Source organism: Bos javanicus, chromosome 13, assembly GCF_032452875.1.
Source record: "Bos javanicus breed banteng chromosome 13, ARS-OSU_banteng_1.0, whole genome shotgun sequence".
In the NCBI taxonomy this organism is placed as follows: Eukaryota; Metazoa; Chordata; class Mammalia; order Artiodactyla; family Bovidae; genus Bos; species Bos javanicus.
Genome location: NC_083880.1, coordinates 64,027,322 through 64,048,250, shown reverse-complemented (window position 1 = coordinate 64,048,250; position 20,929 = coordinate 64,027,322). Strand labels below are relative to the sequence as shown.

The following is a 20,929-nucleotide window of genomic DNA, read 5'->3' as shown; positions in this document are numbered from 1 at the left end:
AAACTATATCATATTCACTTTCTTCTTGAATCTTATAAATCAAAAAATAATTGTATATTAGCAACCTGTATTTTTCCTGAATTCAAAATTAGTAAACTCTTTGGTTATCTGATTTTTCCAATAGCTCTTTCTAAGTTAAATTCTTTACTACTATCAATCTGTATGGGAATAGTATTTCTGTGGCAATATTTATTCCTCTCAGTAATCTAGGAGTAACACTGAAAGGTTCTTCAGTTGCCATTAGTATAGATTTTTGCTATTTGTACCAGCACTTAGGGAATTGCTTACTTGTTACAGCTACAGATTGTGGGAAGGGCCTAGGACCTCTCCATTGATGTGGTCCTAGGTCCATTCCTAGGACCACATCAAGGCTTCTAGGAATGGAGACAGTAAGTTAAAAAGAAGAGTGCATGCTCCCAGCTCTACCACCAACTTACCATGGAATCTTCAGCCTGTTTTCTTACACCTCTGTGGGCCTTTGTTTTGTTACCCAGTAACATGAGGTGGCTGGGCCTGAGATTTTTTTTTAGCAGTATAATTCTTTGAAAGTAAAGAATACTACAGGAATCTTTACCTGTAATTGAAGCAAGAGAAAGTCATTTAAGGAGCAAATCAATACAGGAATCTAGATGTGCTTAGGACCTGCTTCAGGTTCTAAATTCCCATGTCCTAGAGCTTTTAAAATGGATTTAAGGTAAGGTTTATGAAACTACAGAGTACAACGAGATAAAATACTGTCTAAAAGTGGGTGACTAATACCAGGGCAAAAACAAAATGAGGGCTGTGAGCCCTGGGTCTTTGAGAATGTGGGTGTTTCTTCATTTTTTTCCTTCTCTAATAAAATTGTAAGGTACACTTAGGTGAAAATGAAAGCATCCCAAAGCTGATGGGGATGTCTGTTAAATAGACATTCTGCAACAAAATTAATTAGCTTTGTTTTGGTATTCTCCAGCTTTCTTTGTTCTCTGACTACCATTTTCATTAGCCAGTCTACAATTTCTTGCAAGGTGTTATGGATTGTTGGAGCCACCGTTGCAATATTCACAAAAAAAGAAGTCTGGATTCCCTGGTTGAATTTGATAGCTACCCTAAAGATAGTGTGGTTTCATAGGAACAGTACAATGCTGATAACCCAAAATCAGGTCTTAATACATTGAATGGATGGAGAATTAAATGAAAATCATTATATCAGAAGTTTGTAGAAAGCACCTCGAGTAAATAGCCTTTTATTAAGTGGATTTTAACATTTAATGAAATTGGCAGCTTTTTTATGCCAAATATTGAATGTTTTATCAGACTAGAGAGATATAAATAATGCTAAGACTGATAATGCAGATGGATTTATTCAGACATAGGGGAGGGGTTAAACAGTTTTCATGTATAAACTGTACAACTTACTCTCAAACGTGTAATTTATTTTTTAGCACCCCAGATACTCGCCCAGCTGGTCTGGAGGAGGCTGATCAACAGCCATTGCCTGGAGAACAAGGAATTAACTTGGACAGCTCAGGCCCTAAACTGCCAGAATTTTCAAACCGACCACCAGGTGATAAAATGTTAGCTAAAGTTTGTATACTTGTCATCATTTATTTACGGCATTATAAGGCTTTTTTTCAAGGAAACAACAGTGTTTTATTTTATCTACTAACTAGACTGCTTTAATGATTTAATGTGTCTAGTATTTGGAAACTTTGCCTTGTTACGTGTTAGTAAGTAAAAAGTTTCAAATATAACCTCTGAAAGTGTGTGTATGTGCACGTGTATGTATATGTATTTGTGTGTGTATTTTGCTCAAATTAGTCTTTGTTATATTAGGTCCTCATAAAATCAAACTGAAGTTAGTCAGTGCCTCTTTATTCTTGTCAGTATCAAGGTTCTAGTTGGCATCAAAATGGAATAAGATTAAATGAAATGATGCTTTCACTCTAATCCTGCTTGCCTGCCTTTCCTGCAGCCTTTTCTACTGGGGCTTTCTCAAAGCAGAGAACTACTAGGGTTTAAAATAAGATTTTTTAATAGAGCTTTTATTATGAATCTTTAAACATAAAAAATATGTAAAGAGTAGTGAAAGAGACACTCATGTACTTCCTGCTGCTGCTGCTAAATCGCTTCAGTCATGTCCAACTCTGTGCGACCCCATAGACAGCAGCCCACCAGGCTTCCCCATCCCTGGGATTCTCCAGGCAAGAACACTGGAGTGGGTTGCCATTTCCTTCTCCAGTGCATGAAAGTGAAAAGTGAAAGTGAAATCGCTCAGTCGTGTCTGACTGTAGCAACCCCATGGACTGCAGACCACCAGGCTCCTCCGTCCATGGGATTTTCCAGGCAAAAGTACTGGAGTGGGGTGCCATTGCCTTCTCCAGGTACTTCCTACCCAGGTTAATAATAAAAAGACCAGTATTGTTGAAGCCCTCTGTGTTGTATCCCCCTCTGATTATAAAATAATACCATCTTCTAAAATGTTGAAAAAAGTCTCCTAAAACTAATTCATTCTAATCTAGCTATTGTAGAACTAAGGCTAGCTGCCACAATGTCTCCAAACCTGGTTACTATTAGCCTGAGCAGTAATTTGTAACTTTATTCCCCTATGAGGAAGACACACAAACCTATCACATGTAGGCCATACTTCCCTGTGTATACAAAGGATTATGTTTTGTTTCTTCCTTTCTAGTTATTCTACCTCCTTTTTGGCATATAAGTGGAAGTGATTTTGTAAGTTATTTTAGAGATAAACTTTAGTATCCTTAATTTATGTATTAAAGTGAATGAAAGTAAATTCATTATGATGTCAGTACTATATGTTATTGATTGCAAATTGGGCACACCACACTTCCCATCGGTGAATTGCAGCAGCACAGTTGAGGCTGGGAGGTCACCAGTCTTTGGTGGGTATGTCCAGAGGCATTATGAACAGAAAGGCACCTTCTTCCCTCAGACACATCTGAATTCTATAAATCCCGGAGGTTCTCACACACGTTATTGCTTCCTTTCTACAGTTTGCAAACTGGGAGCCTATAGGCTGAATTTGGCCTGAAGTGTATTTGAATTGTCATGCAGAATCTGAAAGCAAACCGAAACCTGATTTTAGATGCCTGATTTAGGCATCTACCTGATTTAGGTATAGCATCAGCTCTGCAGTTTGGCTCTGTCCACAGAACTACTACTGTCTTATAGCAACCCACTTCTCTTCTTTACCAGTCTGGCCCCTAAAGGCATATGAATTTTCATCTTTTAATTAATAAATTTGGGTTTTGATTATGTTATATGCACTGTGTGTGTCCTGGCTGTGCCTCTCCACCATTCTGTCACCACAGCCCCAGCCTATCTTCTTACCATTAGTGCTCTTTGGACTGCTGCCTCCAGCTTCTGGAACCTTTATAGCAGCCATGCCCTTAACTGTTACTTTCAAGAGGCTGCTGTATTGTCTATGCTGCTCTCTTTGGTATTTATGTTGTTTGGTGCCCTAATTTTAAAGACGAAGGCATTTGTGTCATAGCCCTGACATCAAGGGGCTGTGTAATTTCTACAGAAATTAACACTTTTCTTCACATGGGAACCTGAATTAAACCTATAGGAATGCCATATGTTGTTGGCATTATAAATGTAAAGAAGTCAGTTAGGCCTAAAACAAAAAAGGATTAAAAAAAAAAAAAACTTCGAAAGTGGATCCTGAGGACTTCCCTGGTGGTCCAGTGGCTAAGACTGGACCCAGTACAGGGGGCCCAGGTTTGTTCCCTAGTCAGGTAACTAGATCTCACATGCCACAACTAAGACCCAGGGCAGCCAAATAAGTAAATAATTAAAAAAGAAAACATTGTACTCATTGGTGTCATGTCTGTCATTGGCCAGAAGACATTGATTAGCTATTAAACACAGGGTGTGAACCTATGGATCAATAGCATTTGATAGCTGCTCTGTGAAAATCTGGAGCCGGCACTTCTGACCACTAGAGCCAGCTGTCCTTATGCCTGTGCCTTCGTAAAACTTTCCTAATATATTTTTCATGTAACAATGAAATAAATCTAGTTTGTAAAATTGTATCCCAGCTATATGTCCACTTTCTACCATTGAACCACCTTTATTCGTGGCCCTTTCTGCTGATTATGTAAGGTTTTGGTTCTAAAATGACAAATGAAATCTTCACAAAAGAAAGAATCATTTGAGATGTTGCCTTCTGGGAATCTATAAGGCATTGTCCTCAGACTTCTTTTCCCAAAACTATTTTTTATTCCTGAGGGCTATGCTTCTTGCTTACTTATTCTCCACTTATGGATTCAAAGACAATATTTCTCCAAATACAGTTTGACATGTAAAAAAGTAAATGGAAATTAGCATTTGTAAAAAGAACTTCAGTGCCCTCATTTTATTTTCAGTGTGTGTATCAGCTTCTATTTAGCTCCTACTATTTATTAAACTGACTTATGTTGGAGGGACAGTTTAATTCACTGGGTTTCCCAAAGAAGCGAGCCTGGAGGGTGCAGCATGGTGTGTGAAGCCAATGGATTGAAGTGATTTTAAATCCTTCTTTCTTAAGGAATTGAACCCTAGAACTTTATATTTTACTTCTGTTGAAAGAATAAAAAGGCTATCTTCGATGCTGGTATTTTCAACAAAACCAAGTCTTTAAAAAAAATTAATCTGTGCTAAAAGAAAAAAAGTGAATCTTAAATGCTTCATTCACAAATCCAGTGAAGTGTTGATTATGCCTGCATGAGAGCCCAGTACTGGGTGGTCACCTGTGCTGTGGATGGAGTGGTCCTCATTTCGTCTGAATGTGAGGCTGGCATAGACTTGGCCAGTCTCAGTGCGTAGCACAGTGCCTGTTAGAGTCTTAGTACAGTGATGCCTCATGCAGACCCTGAAGACTGAGGAGCTCCAGGTTCTCGATGCTTTGCTTTTTGCTTCCTGAAGCAGCGTGCCTCTTTGCTTATGCCAGAGAAGGAGGGGCCGCCCCTTACCCCCCTGGGAACGGGCATGCCTGAGCTATTTGTGCCACCTAGATGAGTATTGCTTGGCCATACCCTAAAGGTCGCAAAGCTTTTCTTGCTGAAAATCTAACTTCCCTGATTTTGGGGGCTCGTTTTAGGTTATCCTTCTCAACCAGTTGAACAGAGGCCACTTCAGCAGCTGCCTCCTCAGCTCGTGCAGCATGTGGCACCCCCAGCACAGCCGCCACCGCAGCAGCCGCAGCCACCTCCCAGTCAGCCACAGTCTCAGCAACAGCAGCAGCAACAGCAGCAGCAGCAACAAATGATGATGATGCTCATGATGCAGCAGGACCCCAAATCCGTTAGGCTTCCGGTCTCCCAGAATGTCCACCCCCCCAGGGGCCCACTGAACCCAGACTCCCAGAGAATGCCCATGCAGCCGAGTGGCAGCGTGCCTGTCATGGTCAGTTTGCAAGGCCCTGCCTCGGTGCCACCATCACCTGACAAGCAGAGAATGCCAATGCCTGTGAATACTCCTCTGGGAAGCACTTCAAGGAAAATGATGTACCAGGAGAACCCCCAGAACCCTGCCAGCTCACCGCTGGGGGAGATGTCCTCGCTCCCAGAAGCAAGTGGCAGTGAAGGACCGTCCGTCTCAGGAGGCCCAAATAACATGCCTTCACATTTAGTGGTCTCCCAGAGTCAGTTAGTGATGACAGGGCCAAAACCTGGACCATCACCGCTTTCAGCAGCTCAAGGTGCAACTCCCCAGCAACCTCCTGTAAATTCCCTGCCCAGCTCTCATGGCCACCACTTTCCAAATGTGGCTGCACCCACCCAAACGTCTAGGCCTAAAACACCCAACAGAGCCAGCCCCAGACCCTATTATCCTCAGACACCCAACAACCGCCCTCCCAGCACGGAACCTTCAGAAATCAGTCTATCACCAGAAAGACTCAATGCCTCCATAGCAGGACTCTTCCCTCCACAGATTAATATTCCTTTACCTCCCAGGCCAAATTTAAACAGGGGCTTTGATCAACAGGGCCTAAATCCGACAACTTTGAAGGCCATCGGGCAAGCACCTTCAAACCTTACCATGAATAATCCTTCCAATTTTGCTGCCCCACAGACTCACAAATTAGATTCTGTGGTGGTGAATTCTGGAAAGCAGTCTAATTCTGGAGCACCAAAACGGGCAAGTCCAAGCAACAGCCGCAGGTCTAGTCCTGGGTCAAGTAGGAAAACCACCCCAAGTCCTGGGAGACAGAATTCAAAAGCCCCTAAACTTACACTTGCCTCTCAAACAAATGCAACCTTGTTGCAAAATGTAGAGTTGCCAAGAAATGTATTGGTCAGTCCTACTCCTTTGGCCAATCCGCCTGTACCTGGGAGCTTCCCTAACAACAGTGGGCTGAATCCTCAGAATCCTACCATGCCTGTGGCCACGATAGGGGGTGTTCTGGAGGATAACAAGGACAGCTTGAATATGCCACAGGACAGTGATTGCCAGAATTCCCAGGTTAGGAAGGAGCAGGTAAACATTGAGCTAAAAGCAGTCCCTCCCCAAGAAGTGAAAATGGTTGTCCCTGAAGATCAATGCAAAAAGGATGGGCAGTCTTTGGAACCTAACAAACCTCCCAGTGTCGAAGAGAACAAAAATTTGGTGTCTCCTGCTATGAGGGAAGCACCAACATCGCTAAGTCAACTTCTTGACAACTCTGGAGCTCCTAACGTAACCATTAAACCCCCCGGGCTTACAGATCTGGAAGTAACACCTCCAGGAGTGTCTGGAGAGGACCCAAAAAAAGCATCTGTCATTCCCTCCCTGCAGGATCCGTCTTCTAAAGAACCCTCCAGTTCCCTAAATTTACCTCACAGTAACGAGCCGTGTTCAACCCTTGTGCATCCAGAATTGAGTGAGGTCAGTTCTAATGTCACCCCAAGCATCCCTCAAGTAATGTCAAGACCTGTCAGCTCTTCCTCCATTTCTACTCCTTTGCCCCCAAATCAGATAACTGTTTTCGTGACTTCCAATCCCATCACAACTTCAGCGAACACATCAGCAGCTCTGCCAACTCACCTGCAGTCTGCGTTAATGTCAACAGTTGTCACAATGCCCAATGTGGGTAACAAGGTTATGGTTTCTGAGGGACAGTCAGCTGCTCAGTCAAATGCCCGGCCTCAGTTCATTACGCCTGTCTTTATCAATTCATCCTCAATAATTCAGGTTATGAAAGGATCACAGCCAAGCACAATTCCTACAGCCCCGCTGACAACCAACTCTGGCTTGATGCCTCCCTCCGTTGCAGTTGTTGGCCCTTTACACATACCTCAGAATATAAAATTTTCTTCTGCTCCTGTGCTGCCTAATGCCCCCACCAGCAGTCCTGCTCCAAACATACAGACAGGTCGACCCTTGGTCCTTAACTCACGAGCCACCCCTGTTCAGCTTCCTTCCCCGCCTTGTACGACTTCTCCAGTTGTTCCTCCTCACCCCCCTGTCCAGCAAGTAAAAGAACTGAATCCAGATGAGACTAGCCCTCAGGTGAGCACTTCAGCAGATCAAAGCACTCTGCCCTCTTCACAGGCCACCACAGTGGTTTCTCCCCTTTTGACCAATAGTCCAGGCTCCTCTGTCAACCGGCGAAGCCCAGTCTCATCTAGTAAGGGCAAAGGAAAAGTGGACAAAATCGGCCAGATTTTGCTGACCAAGGCATGTAAAAAAGTTACAGGCTCCCTCGAGAAAGGGGAAGAGCAGTATGGTGCTGATGGAGAGACTGAAGGCCAAGGGCTAGAGACCCCAGCTCCAGGGCTCTTGGGAACAGAGCAGTTATGCACAGAGCTGGACAGTAAAACCCCAACTCCCCCAGCACCCACTCTGCTAAAAATGACCTCTAGCCCTGTGGGCCCGGGCTCCGCCTCAGCAGGACCCAGCTTACCTAGCAGTACTCTCCCCACCAATGTACGCTCAATAGTAACCGCTCTGGTACCCTCTGAACTGATCTCCGCGGCGCCGACCACAAAAAGCAATCATGTTGGCATAGCATCTGAGCCACTTGCAGGTGGCCTAGTGGAGGAGAAGGTGGGATCTCATCCAGAGCTTCTGCCCAGCATAGGTATGTACTTGATACCTGGCATCATCTTGTGTCAATTTTTGATGACCTATCCCACCAGAGAAAGCTTGGCTCCTTTTCTACTTGGAGGAAGAAGAGTGGGCTAAATGGTTATAGTGGTAGTTCCATTTATTTGAAGTACATTGGGAAATATACTTCCTATTTAGATTCCCATGTTGTTTACATTACTAATATGGTTCTCTCTCAACTCCTAGAATAATGATATACCTTATATTTTTATAAAATTTTTCATTTTACAAAGAGGCATTTTTACATACGTTACCTCATCTTCATGCCAACCATGTCAGGTAACCCTCATCTCATCCTACAGGTGGGAAGCTCAGAGTTCAGTCGTTCAAAGTCTATATGTGAGCGTCCAATTTAACCTTGTCTCTTAATGGTGAACAGCAGCTCCTGCAGGTTCTTAGCGTGGTAAAGACTTGCTTTCATCTGTTCAGAGCAGGTTTCTCATAGCCCCTTCCTCATTGTACTCTCTCCCAGGAATTCTTTCCTTCTGACTGGCTAGAGGAGAGCTTTCCAGAAAACCAGGTTTCATGATAATAGACATGGAAGGAGGTATCACAATGCCAACCAACATTTACCAGCTGTTTGATCTTAGGCAGGTTACTTTACTCCAAACTTGAGTTTCCTCCTTTGTCATATAGGGACAGTAGTAATTGCAAAAATTCAATGAGATACTGTATATAACATGCTTAGCACAGGGCTAGAATATAGTAATCATTCAGTAATAAGTATTTTTTATTACCAGTTTCTTTTTGATGAAGTCTCTTTGAAAAGTAGACCATCCCATTGATGTATTTCTAGTCCAGATTATTTCCTATGTACTGGTAAGGTGGGCTACATCATAGGAAACATAGGTGTCCTTACATTTCCCTTCCTTCTCTTGACATCCCCCTCACCACCACCCCACGCCACCTCCCCACCCCTACACACACACATAATGTTCCTCCTCCTGTGAGGTTTAAGTGGTACAGAAGCTCAGTTTCCCCACAGTAGAATCAGTCAAAAACTGCCAAAGCTCGAAGGACCTTTGCTGTATTTTAGGCCAGCCAAGAGCACCTATCTTGTTTATGCAGCTAAAATGCTTGGAGGGGCGGAAAGAACACAAGCTTCAGGACAGGATCGTAGTTCAAGTTCTAGCTCCACTGATACCAATCATGGTTGGATAAATCCCTTAACCTCTTATAAGCTATGGACTTCACCTGTAAACTGAGATTGTGTCAATAATTCCTACCTCCCAGAATTGATAAAAAGATTCATTGAGGGGCTTAGCCTACAGGCCAGCATGCTGCCTCCCACAGAGCCCAGGAAAGGCTAATTCTCTCTACCTGTTCACTTCAATACCAGAGATGCAGGGAGGGATAAAGGCCTTTAAGGGGTTCTCTGTCCTTGGAGGAGAAAGACTTCATAGAGCTGGGTACTATATTAATAAATTTCTGGTTCTAGTTCTGTTGGTGTAGGTGAGCCCTAAGAATTTTTCAAACCTTCTAAAACTTTTTAAAAGAATTAAAAAAAAAAAAAAAGTGACATAAACATGTTTTCCACTATTAAATGTTTCCATTCTACTTCCTTTCAGATAACTTTCCCCTTTGGTACCAAGAGGATAATGATTTAGACAATATTTTATCAGGGTCCTATATAATCCTAGAGAAATACATGAGTGTTAGGGAGATAAACCAGTAGCTGGAAAGAAACCTCTCAAATTTAGATAAGATTATTTCCATTCTATTTCAAAGGCCTTTTGTGATTTTATCTTAAAAGTGTGAGAAACCAATACTGGAGTGAAAAATAAAAGGTATAGTTTTAAGCTGTATTATATAAGCATCCAAAATAAATTCTTAACACAAATGCATCATTGACTAAGCAGAGAGAGATCTGCAAGAGTCACATTTGCACAAGAAGATAAAACTTATGTTTATCTAGGATGTTTGAGTATCAAGGTGGGAGGACATAACCTTGAGTGCGTGTGGCATATCTATGCCCTCAATCTTTACTGTATGATCCAAGAAGTTTCCATTCTAGAGTACATTGTGTATTCTGTTCCGCTCCTCTTCAGGGGCCCAAGTTCTCTTTGTCCTTCAAAGCCTAATTCTGATGTTTCTGCCTCTAGGGTACCTTCACATTTCTCAATTTAGAATTTATCTCCCTTGCTTTGAACTCCCATAGCACTTTGTACTTTATGAATCTGCTTCATTTTAACACCACAGTTCACTCCTGAGTGCCAGTTGTATATATATCTTTAATATTAGACTCAATTTCTGATGAACAAGAAGAATGTAATTTGGTCTCTAAGGGTGCCTAGCACAGAGCCTTGCCCCTAGAAAGTTCTTGGTAACTGTTTGTTAGATAAGTAGATAACATCAAATAGATTTGTTTCATTAAATATGAATTGAATACCTGCTTTATGCCCATCACACTTGCCAGGTGCTGTAGAAAAATACAAGATAAATTTTATGATTCATTTCAGTTCTCAAGGAATGTAGTCTTTAGAGGATTGAGGCAGTTTTTTTTCAATGCTAAGGTTGGATGGTATAATTGTCCCTCTGAAAGAGGTTTGGGTTGCCTGCCAAAGTATGCTTTGGGGTTTTTTTAGAATACTGGACAGAACTTGACTCCAAGAAGCAAAAATTATGGGTGCTATTATCTTATGGCTATATCCTTCCTTGATCTTTGTACATACAAAACAGAAAAACAGACTCTCTTCACGGTAGTCTTTGTTACTGAGTGTTAAAGTAAGTAATTTTTAAGGTCAGTTTTGAAATGTACTATACTTTCAAAGTTAACTTCAAGTACTGCTTTCCAAGAGTATTTGTATTTCAGCAGTTACTTAGCTCTTGATTCCGTGCTTTCTGCTTTGTTTAGAAAAGAAAGTTAAAGACCTGTTTCTTTTTTTTTTTTTACTTCTTGCCTTAGCTCCTTCACAGAGTTTAGTCCCAAAGGAAACTCCAGCCACAGCACTGCAGGGGTCTGTTCCTAGACCAGGTAAGGCCCATCTTGGAAAAATTTCTCGAGTGGAATTGATTGCGTGTGAAGGAACCACTACTGTTGTGAATGTGCCAGGAAATGCTGAAACTATCTTAACTTGCTTTAGGGCAGACTTCGGTTGAGTGGCAGCTTGTGCAGTACTATTTGAGGTTATTTTTCCCTTGAGCAGCTTGCTCTCTGACGCATTCCTGGTGTCAGCCACGGAACTCAAGAAGGGCATCTCAGTGCCCATTGTCTGTCTGCTACCCAGCCGAGGGTGGTTTCCATTGCACAGTTTGCCCTGTTCCATGACCCTGCCCCCGTATTTGGCAGCTGACTGACTGGCACATGGTAACTCACTAGGGTGGCAGGCATTATTGCATTAAGATAGTAATTGCACTATCATGACAGAAGTGGAGGCTTGTTCCAAAAACCTAGGCTGCAGTGAGGTAGCCACTCCTCCAGAGAGTCGGAGTCATTTCAGTCATCTCTGGATGGCATTAAGTTTCTTCCCATGACCAAGATATTGTAAATAGCACTACGGATGGTGTTTCTGGAAGGTGGAGTCCATGATAATCTGACAGATAACTACTGTGAGATGCTGGGTCAGCTCTGAATGCATGAGGATCTTGATGGCAATAATAGCACACTGCCTTCATAGGTTAGAGTGCCAGAGCAGATGAAGAGCATAGATTTGTTCCAGTTTAGTCCTGCTTGGCTCTTTGCATTGTAGGTTATTGTAGGAGTGCCTCCCAAAAAGTATGACTGCTTTCCACAAGGAGGTTAGGATCTCACTGACAATACAGTTCATATACTTGACAGAATTTTTTTTTAATGTTTAATTTTGAGTCCGAGTTAGTAAAAGTAAGGTAAACATTGGGAATTCCCTGGTAGTCCAGTGGTTAGGACTCCACACTCTCACTGCCGAGAGCCCAGTTCATTCCCCGGTCAGGGAACTAAAATGCCACAAGCCACACCAGAACAGAGCAGTCGAATAAATAAATGAATAAAAAACTTTTTGAAATGTAAGGTAGAAGTTGTGATTATTTTAAAACCTGCCTCAGAGTGCTATGTCCTAAATGATGGCTAGGACTTTCTATTGTACATTCTTTGAGTAAAACCAGATCTCTGAAAAAAGTGGTTGAGAAAAAACAATTTTAACTACCCAGATTTTTTGCTCCCAACTACCCACATGATATCTGAGAAGGATAGGAATGGAGCAAATAGATAGTTAAACTCATTTTTGGTGAGAAAAGGAGCAACTAGAAAGGGGAAGAGAATTCCATCTCCTGACCCACCTTTTTTCTCCAAAAGACGGATCTTTTAACTTTGAAGTGGGTAAAGTGGTTATCCCCGTCTTTTCAGGTGAGGCATTAAGGACAGAGAGGTCAGAAAGTCTGCCCAAGGTCACATGGCTAACAGGCAATGAGGTCAAAATGACCAAGGCCCTCTGACGTCATTGCTTTCAAGGAGTTTATTCTGTAGTAAGTAGGGTAGGTTAGACATGTACACTGAGTCTGAGGGGCTGAATTCCCTGAAAGTGGGGGATGGGGAAAGGACTGTTGGAGACCAGGTGCATCAGGGATGGTCTTTTGGAAAAGGTGAGACTACCTAAAGGTGGGCAATGGAGGAGGAGGGTGTTCTTCTGCCGGTGCTAAGAAAGAAGCGCCTGGTAAATCCATAGCACACTCGTTTAAGCAAAACCCAGCTAGACAAATTACTGAGGGTTTCCGTTTTTAGAGGGCACTGCTGAGAGGTTGGGGAAGAGAGGGACATAATGGGGTTGTAGGTGATACCTTAGAGTAAAGCAGTCTCCCCTCTAAAATTCAGTGGGGAAATCCTTTGGAGAAGAATACATCCTTAATGGATATTTAAGACATATTTGAAGATTACTGTTTAAAAAATATGTCAGGAGGGAAGCTTTCTACATGAGAGGAAGAGGATTGTTTTACTAACCTAGTTAGCTAGATGAAATATGAAACAGGGAGTGTGAATTTAGTTGTGTTGATCCAAACGGGATTATTTCACAGTATGGAGTAGAAGTAAAAATAGAGTGAGTTAGTGTCTTATGCCCCAAACAGTGGAGTCGTGTCCATGCCAGCTCTGTCTCTATACTGCATTAGGGTGAGGATCCTGCCGTGCTTGGAGACACGACAGCCTAAACAGGGCATTTAGAATTCCCACAGATACCTAGCCTCTCCCAGTGGACATATACACGAGAAGTTCCTACATCTCATTTCTGTCCTTTGTATTTTTAACAGAACTCGAGGCAAATGCTGCCATAGTCTCTGGACAAAGGTAAGATGATCATTTCTACAGACTTAGCATGAATATGGCATAAGCCTCTTTGAAAGGTATCAGCTTTCTCAGCCTTTAAACGTCTCCTCACCTTGGCCTTTTCCTTCACTCTTTGTACCAGTTTTTTTTCCTGCTCAAGTAGGGAGCTGTCATGAGTACCAGCCTCTCAGAGGTAACATTTCTTTGAATAAAACTTGGTGGCCAGTTTTCTGCCTTTTGTGGTTGTTTTGAAACTGAATCACATAACATTTTTCAGCACTCAGCATAGTGAGTAAATAGTAAGTATTCAGTATATAGGAATTGTTGCCATCATTATCGTTAATAGTACTCCTTGCAATGCCTTCTAAGTGTAGCTGTTTGATCCTCAAGTGAGAGAAAGGCAGATGGGCTCTGACCACAAAACTCACGCTTTGTCTTTTATACTGTGCTGTCCCACATAACCTAACAAGATGAAATACAACTGTAGCTTCGACCTCACTAACCCCATGGAGGGGAGTATTATTGTATTAAAAAAAGTCATTCCTTTTTTAGTGTAGGGATGTACTAGACAGCATTTTAAAGAATTTTTCATGCTCTGTATCAACGTAGATTGTAAAACAGCTTCACAGTCATTTTCTCATTTAATCATCATATCTACCCTGTGAGGTGGTAATAATAGCCAACATTTATTTGAATGCTATACCATGTCATATGCTGGGCTAAAAGCTCCCTAAATGTATTATCACATTTAATTTTCACAGTATCTATTAGAAAATAAAATTCTGTCTTACATATAAGGCACCTAAAGTTCAGAGAGGTTAACTAAATCACCCAGAACTACAGGTTTAGTAAGTGGTGAAGCTGAGATTCAAACTCAGGCTTTCTGACTCCAGAGCTCTCACACTTAATGTATTGCAGCAGATAAGATGGGAATTTATAGATCAAGAATCTGAAGCATAAAGCTAAATATCATGGCCAGTAAATGCATAGGTGAGACTCGACCCCTGTTCTTCTGACTCCAGATTCATTGCTATTCCTACAACACCACTCTGCCTGTCTAGTTTCATTTGGATCGGGCTTATGTTTGAATTCATTTGCATTTTTCAAAGTATACACCAACTGGATGGCTAGGGAAGAGATAATCAGACCAAAGATACCTTATAGGTGTTTGTTCCCTGAGTCGCCTGACCATTGACCCTATAAACACCAGGACAGTATTGCTGAGGCTTTTGTTTTAGCAGGAGAAAGAGGCACCTCCATTAGGAATCCTCTTCCTTAGAGTCTTTGACCCTTTTCTGGACTCCTAGTCAGAAAGCCATCCTTACACACCATTTCTAAAAGGGTATGTACATCCCCCTGACTTGCAGTGCCAGCCCAGCCTCCTATTTGACTTGCCTTGGCTTGCCGGGCAGTTGTTAAAAGTAAAGCTAGGGTAATGAACTCTGTGGCCGGATTGCCAGGCAAAGGGTCCTCTGGCAGGAGTAAGCAGTGGAGGGGTATGGATAGTTGACAGGCCATGGTTAAGAAGCTTACATTGTAGTGAAAGACACAAGACACTAAAAACATGCTGTACAGCCCGATGGGTGCTCTAGAATGCCAGACACAGACTCTGAACCCAAAAGGCAGAAGGGGCAACTCCTCTTGGGGACTGAGGTCATGGAAGACTTCTCAGAAGAGGCATCCTTTTGACTGGTTTTTTGTTTTGTTTTTGTTGCATTCCGTTTGTTTCGGTTCCATGTCTTATAAGTAAATGTAATCAACTTTTTTTTTCCTAATGACTTTAACATGAATTTTTTTGAACTGTGAAAGTAGTGAGAGTTTACTAAAGATAAATTGAAATTCAGATCAGAGAATTATGAAGAAGAATGTTATCCGTTAGCCAGTATTCCTACAATTCAGCAGTATTTATGGTGTATATTTTAGTTCTTCTAGTCCTCTTCACAGAGTATGTACAGATAGAGTTAAAACTCTCCAAGGATGGTATATATTAATATATACTACAGTATTTGTATACATCTAATATGTAGTATTATATCCATATATAAATCTTATATGTTGTATACACACATATAAATGTCACACCCATTCATATGTGTTACATATATACTCAATATATGTTACAATGAAAATGAGATTATACTGTTCGTAATGGTGATAGCTTTATTCCCCTATTATGATGCATTATGAACAGTTTTTATTATTAACCTTCTATAGCATGATTTTTATAGCTCCATTTAGATGTGCCATGATTTAGTTAACTAATCTGCTATCGTTGTTAAGCATCTCGGTCTTCTGTCTTCATCAATATGAATAAAATGCTTTGGCATCCTTGTGTGTAATCAGAGCTCTGTAAAAAGATTTGTTTCCTTAGACACCTAGAAACAGAATTGCTGAGCCAGAGGATTACACCAGGGTGTCTCAGCCTCAGCATTACTGACTGGATCAGATAATTCTGTGTGGAGTGTGGGGGAGGGTGCTGCTTCATGCATTACAGGATGTTTAGTGGCATCCCCCAGTCATAACAGTCAGAAATGTCTCCAGACATTGCCGCTGTCCCTAAGAGGCAAAACTGGCCCGTTGAGAATCATTGGGTTGCGCAGTTTACACTCCATCATGAGTTTTTGTCCCTATACCCTCAGTAATACTGGATATTACTATTTTTTAATCTTAATGTACTAAAAGGGGGATTGGAGCAATCAATATATGCAGCTGCTGCTGCTGCTGCTAAGTCGCTTCAGTCGTGTCCAACTCTGTGCGACCCCATAGACGGCAGCCCACCAGGCTCCTCTGTCGCTGGGATTCTCCAGGCAAGAATACTGGAGTGGGTTGCCATTTCCTTCTCCAATGCATGAAAGTAAAAAGTGAAAGTGAAGTCACTCAGTTGTGCCCGACTCTTAGCGACCCCATGGACTGCAGCCCACCAGGCTCCTCCGTCCATGGGATTTTCCAGGCAAGAGTACTGGAGTGAGCTGCCATTGCCTTCTCTGAATATACCCAGCAGTGTATTGTAAATATATTCTCCTATAAATTCTCCAGTGTGACTTATGGCATATTACATGCCATTATCTATCTAACTCATAGCAAATGTCAGTGTATGTTATTCATTTCCTAGATTTTAGGTGCTATTAACTTTTTTTTTTTTTTACTTTACAATATTGTATTGGTTTTGCCATACACTGACATGAATCCGCCACAGGTGTACATGTGTTCCCCATCCTGAACCCCCCTCCCATCGCCCTCTCCCTACCATCCCTCTGGGTCATCCCAGTGCACCAGCCCCGAGCATCCTGTATCATGCATCGAACCTGGTGCTATTAACTTTTGAAGGGAAGTATCCTCATCTTAGTAAAATGGGTGAGGAAGTTTGATGATGTTTGTTCCAAGTTCTTAATGTCTTTTACCTGTTTTCCACAATCTCGCTATTATTATGCTTAAATTTATTTTATTTTTACTAATCTAACAAGCTGGACTCACTTTTATTTTTTTTAATTTTATCTTATTTTTAAACTTTACAATATTGTATTGGTTCTGCCATGTATCGAAATGAATCCGCCACAGGCATACATGTGTTCCCCATCCCGAACCCTCCTCCCTCCTCCCTCCCCATCTTTTGGACTCTGTGGGAGAGGGAGAGGGTGAGATGATGCACGATGGACTCACTTTTAAATTGTCAGTAACATTAGAGTGTAACTGTGATTATTGTCCCAGACTGGAACATTGTCTCCTCAGAATGATTATATAGTTCTTAATCTCCTACCTTGTGAATGAAACTGTTAATCTTTATTTTTTGTGTGACTTGATTCCCTCACCTCTTTGGACTTTGTGCTTCCCTCTGTTAGCAGTGAGCCCAAAGAGATAATTGAAAAGTCCAAAACTCCAAGCCGAAGAAACTCGCGCACTGACGAGCCAGCTGTGGCTTCTGAAAGTGTGGAAAACGGACATCGAAAGCGATCCTCTCGGCCTGCTTCAGCCTCCAGCTCTACTAAAGGTTAGCAGTGGGCTGTGGATGCTGTTTCTGGGTCACATAGAAGAACAGGGTTCTTAGCACAGCTCAGCGGCCTTTGCCCTTCATCTTTGCTTGTATTCCTTACATTTTCAAGTTGCTTTGACTTCTGCTGCTTAGTGGGTCCTTCCTTTATTTGTTAGTTCATTTAACTGTGTGTTTGCAGTGTATGTACCAGAGCAGCAAGCACATAACAGGGCAGGTTGCTTCATGATCGTCGCTTCAGACAGGTCCTCAGTATGGCTCCTTTGTCTTTCTCATGTTTCTGTGGTCAACTTGTTTTCCTTTTCTCTACTCTTTTTAAACCTCTGGCTCCTATTTTATGTCCTCTCTTTCAGCAGAGACTTTCACCTCTTCACAGAGAGCTCTCAGTACCAGGACATAAATCTACCAGTGTCCTCCTTTGCTCGTGCCGTAATAGAGTAACTGTCCCTCCTTCAGGCCAAAGGCCAGTGCCTTCTTGATCCCATCTTCTCCGAGCTTCTCGAGAACCTGACACAATCAGTTTTCTCTTCTCTGTTGACTGCTGTCTTTCCTTTAAATGAACTCTGCTCTTGGTTTCTGTGACCCAGAGCTCTCAGTAGTCTTCTGACTATTCCTTCTCAGATTCTGTACCCGTGCAGTAGATGTTGGCCTACTCAAACTTTAATCCTGAGTCACCTTTTCTCTTCAACTTAGATTTTCTCCCCAGGTAATCTCATTCATGCCTCCCTTCTTTAGTTACAACCTTTCACAGATGACTCATACATTTTTTTTTTCTAGTACTGACCTCTAGAGATCTTAGATAATTGCACATACATTCTTAACAGGACCACAAACTCAACATGTCTGAAAACAGATGTGATTTTTCACTCCTGATGCCAGGTCCTTTGCTGTTGGTCCCCTCGTCCCATCTGTCTGTCCATTAGGCATGTCCTGCTTGACACCTCTGTCCTTCACCCTCACATATATCTCAGAAAGCTACTGATTTTCTCTCAGATGACTCAAGTTCATCCACTTTTCCCTGCTACCCTAGCTTTAAACCTTTTAATGGTTTACCATTATAATTGGGATTAAAGTCTAAAAGCGTCAGCATGAACCACAGGTCCTGTCTGGTCTGGCCCCTGTCAACCTCTCCCAGCTCATTTGACTTCCCTTAGCAACTTGGACATGCCATCCTCTCATCACAGCCTGGGTATATGTGATGCCTATTGTGGGGAGTAGTCTCTCTTTCTTCCTTTTTTTCCTCATTAACTTCTCACTCTTTCTGCTTATCTTAACTCAGTTGTCCTTGCTATGTGGAATCATAGCACCATGTTCTCCTTCGTAACACCACAGTTGTAACTTATGTCAATTTATGTGGTAAGTAGTTAATATACATATTCCGTTAGGGCAGCAAATGTCTGGTTTTGCTCACCACGGTATGCCTGGTGCTTACTGTGGTGCCTAAGTGCAAGAGTATCCAATAAGTAATTATTATGTTAATAACCATCTATCAACTACATATTAACTACTTACTGCATGTCAGGCTCTGGGGATGTAACAGTGAAAAAACATAGTCTTTGTCACATGGATTATAAGCTATCAAGAAATATTTTGCTATGGTGCTCTCATGATAGCAACGTTATGTAGTACTGTAGAGGTATTTATTGGGTTGGCCAAAAAGTTCATTTGTTTGTTTTCCATAAGATAGCTCTAGTAGTGCTTAGTTGTTTTTAACTTCATTTAAAACAATTTTCTTGTATTGTATTGTGACAGCTATCATTATCAGTGTGTATTTTAAAAAACTTATCAAAATTGGTGATTTTTATGTGTAGCCATTTTAGTATTGAAGATGGAAGAAAACAGGGAACATTTTCTACATACTATGCTTTATTATTTCAAGAGAGGTAAAAGCACAAGTGAAGTGCAAAACAAAGATCTGTGCAGTGTACGGAGAAGCTACTCTGACTGATCAAACATGTAAAAAGTGGTTTGCAAAGTTTTGTGCTAGAGTTTTCTTGCTGGACGATTCTCCATGGCTGGGTAGACCCGTTGAAATTGATAGCGATCGAATCGAGACGTTAATTGAGACTAGTCAATGTTATACCATGCAGGAGATAGCTGAATACTCAAAATATCCAGATCAAGCCTTGAAAATCATTTGCACCAGCTTGTTTATGTTAATCACTTTTATGTTTGGATCCCACATAAGCAAAAAAAACCTTCTTGACCATATTTCTGCATGTGACTTTCTATTTAAATGTAATGAATGTGTTCCATTTTTAAAATAAATTGTGATGGGCAATGAAAAGTGGAAACTGTACAATAATGTGGACAGAAGAGATCATAGGGCAAGTGACGTGAACCACCACCAACCACATCAAAGGCAGGTCTTCATCCAAAGTAAGTGATGTTGTATGTGGTGGGATTGGAAGAGAGTCCTCTATTAGGAGCTCTTTTCAAAAAACCAAACAATTAATTCCAACAAGTACTACTCCCGGTTAGACCAACTGAAAGCAGCACTTGACGAAAAGTCTCTGGAATTAGTCAACAAAAACACATAATTTTCCAGTAGGATAACACAAGACCCCATGTTTCTTTGATGACCAGGCAAAAAGTGTTACAGCTTGGCTGGGAAATTCTCACTCATCTGCTGTATTCACCAGACATCACACCTTCAGATTTCTATTTATTTTGGTCTTTACAAAATTCTCTTAATGGAAAAAGTTTCCTTTCCCTGGAAGACTGTAGAAGGTACCTGGGAGAGTTCTTTGCTCAAAAAAATAAGAAGTTTTGCGAAGATGGGATGATAAAGTTGGCTGAAAAAAGGCGGAAGATAGTAGAACGAAACAGTGAATACTTTGGTGAAAATGAAAAATATGTTTTTTATTTTTACTTAAAAACCAAAGGAACTTTTTGGTCAACCCAATACCTGGTATGCTTTGTTCTTCTGTCAAGTCAGTGTAGGCTTTCTGGAGAAAATGATGTTTAAACTGAGACTGAGAACGAAGAAGCATCATCCAAGTAAAAGGTAAAGCGTGTGCAAACGCCCAGAGCTGAGGGAGGGTATCATCTTCTCAGAAAGTGTACTGAGCTTAAGTAGCTCGAGTTAGACAAGAGCTGGGATCTTGGCCAAGTGCCTGATATCAACAGGGCTGCTGCGAAACAGTCACACACCATTAGGATACCAGCCTGAAGACCAGGGCAGATTGTGATGCAAGAGCTCAGCTGTTTCTGGGTCACGTTTCTGGGTCACAATTCAAATGCCTCATAAGAGTTCCTGGAGGAGGCCACAAATCTGCAGATCAAGTACAGGCAAAGCAGAGATGTAGACATCACCTTACCTCAAGCCTGCCAGATAGGGGAGAGGTTGGGAGGGGCCTTCTTTCCTCTCCAGACATACCATGTATACCACAGTCAGGGTCCTGTGGGTATCCCCACTTTGGATGCAGAAGTGGAACCAACAGCTTCCTTCTCCCTCCCTGGGAATCATCTCCTAGGCAAAAACTTGTTCGGAAGGAAGCATAACGTGGAAGATTCCTGGAGTTCTGTGAGGAAGTCTGCTTCCCCTCAATTTTGTGTATTTTCCCAAAGGATCAGGGTTTTCCAGGCTATAGAATATGGTATGTAGTTATCTTTAAAGCAGGAAAATAAGTGTT

General features: G+C 41.8%; 1 protein-coding gene across 11 annotated transcripts in view; it reads left to right on the top strand.

The window, feature by feature from the left end:
* NCOA6 (nuclear receptor coactivator 6) overlaps positions 1-20,929 on the top strand; it is a 96,260-nt gene that overhangs the window by 70,054 nt on the left and 5,277 nt on the right. For 9 of the 11 annotated variants that reach the window (XM_061437346.1, XM_061437345.1, XM_061437339.1 and 6 more), the window contains 5 exons: positions 1,425-1,546; positions 5,087-8,047; positions 10,979-11,047; positions 13,291-13,327; positions 17,146-17,294. In XM_061437346.1, the coding sequence (XP_061293330.1) occupies positions 1,425-1,546; positions 5,087-8,047; positions 10,979-11,047; positions 13,291-13,327; positions 17,146-17,294 (3,338 nt within the window). The remainder of the gene's footprint in view (positions 1-1,424; positions 1,547-5,086; positions 8,048-10,978; positions 11,048-13,290; positions 13,328-17,145; positions 17,295-20,929) is intronic. The other 2 variants (XM_061437344.1, XM_061437350.1) reach the window with 2 other exon arrangements.